Source organism: Chrysochloris asiatica, unplaced genomic scaffold (assembly GCF_000296735.1).
Source record: "Chrysochloris asiatica unplaced genomic scaffold, ChrAsi1.0 scaffold00008, whole genome shotgun sequence".
NCBI lineage: Eukaryota > Metazoa > Chordata > Mammalia > Afrosoricida > Chrysochloridae > Chrysochloris > Chrysochloris asiatica.
The window spans coordinates 358,766-360,986 of NW_006408526.1; the positions used below are offsets into that span (position 1 = coordinate 358,766).

Here is a 2,221-nt window from a genome sequence, read left to right on the forward strand (position 1 = left end):
AACAAAAGGAGGGGCATGGACTGATTTTGTAGTCCAGGAGTGGAGGCCCCTGGAACCATCAAATGAGAAGAATGGAGCTCGGAACCCTACCCAGATATGGAGGAAGATACGATGACTGACATGGACAGATGGAGTGGCTGGGTCACTGGACTCAGGGAGGGAGAGGGACTGTGTGCTGATGGCCGGGGGCAGGCCTGTAGGGTGTACCCTTTGGTTGTTTGATGATGCATGGAGGTGACTGTAATCATAGTAATGAAACAAAATACAATAGGATGAATGTAAAACTGATGTTCTTCCATGTAAATCCACATAATGTGCAATAAAAACTTAAAAAAAAAAAAAGATGGAAGGAAAACACATTTCAGTTATGACAGCCCTAAAAGAGCTTTGTAGCACTGTCAGTGCAGGGCAGAGGTCAAGGGACTTCGTGGCTGAGGACCAGAGAGAAGCCTACCTGGAGCACAACAGAGAAGAGACTAGCCTGATCAAAGAACTGAATCCTGAACATGTCCGGTCCTGAATTTTAACCGTTCAGTTCCTTCATAAAGCCCATAATTTTGAGTATGGTCTGTGAGTTCTGTACGGCCACTGGAATGAATCACTGAACCCAGCAGAGAAGCTGAGTGCTGTGGCCAGGATGGCTGTTGTTAGAACTGGTAGCCAAGACTGGCGCTGGACCGTGGCTAACCTACTTCACAGGAATCAGCTTTGGGCAGATAACTTTGATTCTCCTTCCATCCTGTAAAGCCCACGGCCACTGTCCCCTCCCCCCCCACCACTGCTACAGCAACTCTTGCCGCTGCTGTTGTTAAGTGTCATCGAGTCAGTTCCGATCCACAGTGACTCTCTATTGGGTTTTTCCAAGGAGTGGCTTTGGGGTCCAGCGTGTTATCCCGCAGCACCACACCAGGACTCCAAAGAGACCCTCGTGTTTCTCAAATTATAGCTGAAATTTTTATTCAAATTTTAACACAAATTCCTTGGTGATCTTGTTAAAATGCAATTCAGTGTATATGATGTGGGGCCTGATATTCTATACGTTTAACAATTTTCTATGTGACTACATCAAACCCTTGCAGCTTTATTATTTCTGGCTCTGCAATTTCGTAATTGCTCTGCTGATTATAGCAAGCCCTCTCCTCACTACTTGTCAGAAAATCCATGTAAATTATACGTGGTGCAGAAGGATAAGTACTGGGCTGCTAACCGAAAGGCAGGCAGTTCAAACCCATCACTTAGCTCCTGGACAGGGTTCACTATGAGTTTGAACCAACTCAACAGCACAAAATATGAAGTGGAATCTACTGGAGGGCATTTAACAACAACAATACCCACTTCAAGGGCACCTAAGAACAACATAGTTTGAAACAATGTATAATGTACAAGAACTTTCTGACCAACAGACTCAAAACAGTCAGTCGTAAAGACTTGTATGCAAGGTTGCTATGAGTCAGAACCGACTTGTCACCACCAAACAACAACATACTTTGAAAATTAATGAAAGTTTGAGAAATAGGACTTACTCGTAGTCGGATAAGAGGCTTCTCTGGCTGTCGAGAATTTCCCAGACGTTCCCGTTCAGCATTTTCAAGCATCTCTTCAATCTCAAAACAAAAATATATAAAGATGAAAAAACAAACATCAATTCTCATGTGAACTCTCTAAAGAGAATCTTATATTCCTTTGCTGTGAGCTACAGAAATGTTCCTAATCTACAAGATTATCTTTATTTCCTAGTTCATTTGTAATGCCTTTTAATTAACCTTCTTTTAATGTTCCTACATTCTTTAATGATTTCTCCCTCATCAGAGTTCTTAATACAACCATTTTTCTATTTCTAAAAAGGAATTTTTTTAACAAAGAATTGAAAATATGACTCCTGCATAGTTTCTACTCTTGTCTCAGTATGGTCTCCCTCGTTTTATAAATTTAAAACCAAACAAATCTAGTTTTTATAGTCACACATCCAGAAGAGACTGACCAGAATATTGGGAAATTTATAAACCAAAGACCTTGGGTTATTTACTCAGAAGTTCAAGTTTAAAAGAACATGACATCACTGTTTTCAATATCTGAAGCTGCCTTATGCTAGAAGATAAAAAACACATGTTTAATATTGCTCTAGAGGACATAATTGTTGTTGTTGTTGTTATGTGCCGTGGAGTCGGTTCCGACTCATAGCGACCCTGTACAGGGTTTCTGAGGCTGTAAATCTTTACGG

At 41.2% G+C, this 2,221-nt stretch overlaps 1 protein-coding gene across 1 annotated transcript in view; it reads right to left on the reverse strand.

Moving 5' to 3' along the window:
• MRE11A (MRE11 meiotic recombination 11 homolog A (S. cerevisiae)) overlaps nucleotides 1-2,221 on the reverse strand; it is an 87,589-nt gene that overhangs the window by 42,795 nt on the left and 42,573 nt on the right. The window contains exon 6 of the mRNA XM_006833938.1: nucleotides 1,524-1,604. Coding sequence (XP_006834001.1) covers nucleotides 1,524-1,604 — 81 coding nt within the window. The remainder of the gene's footprint in view (nucleotides 1-1,523; nucleotides 1,605-2,221) is intronic.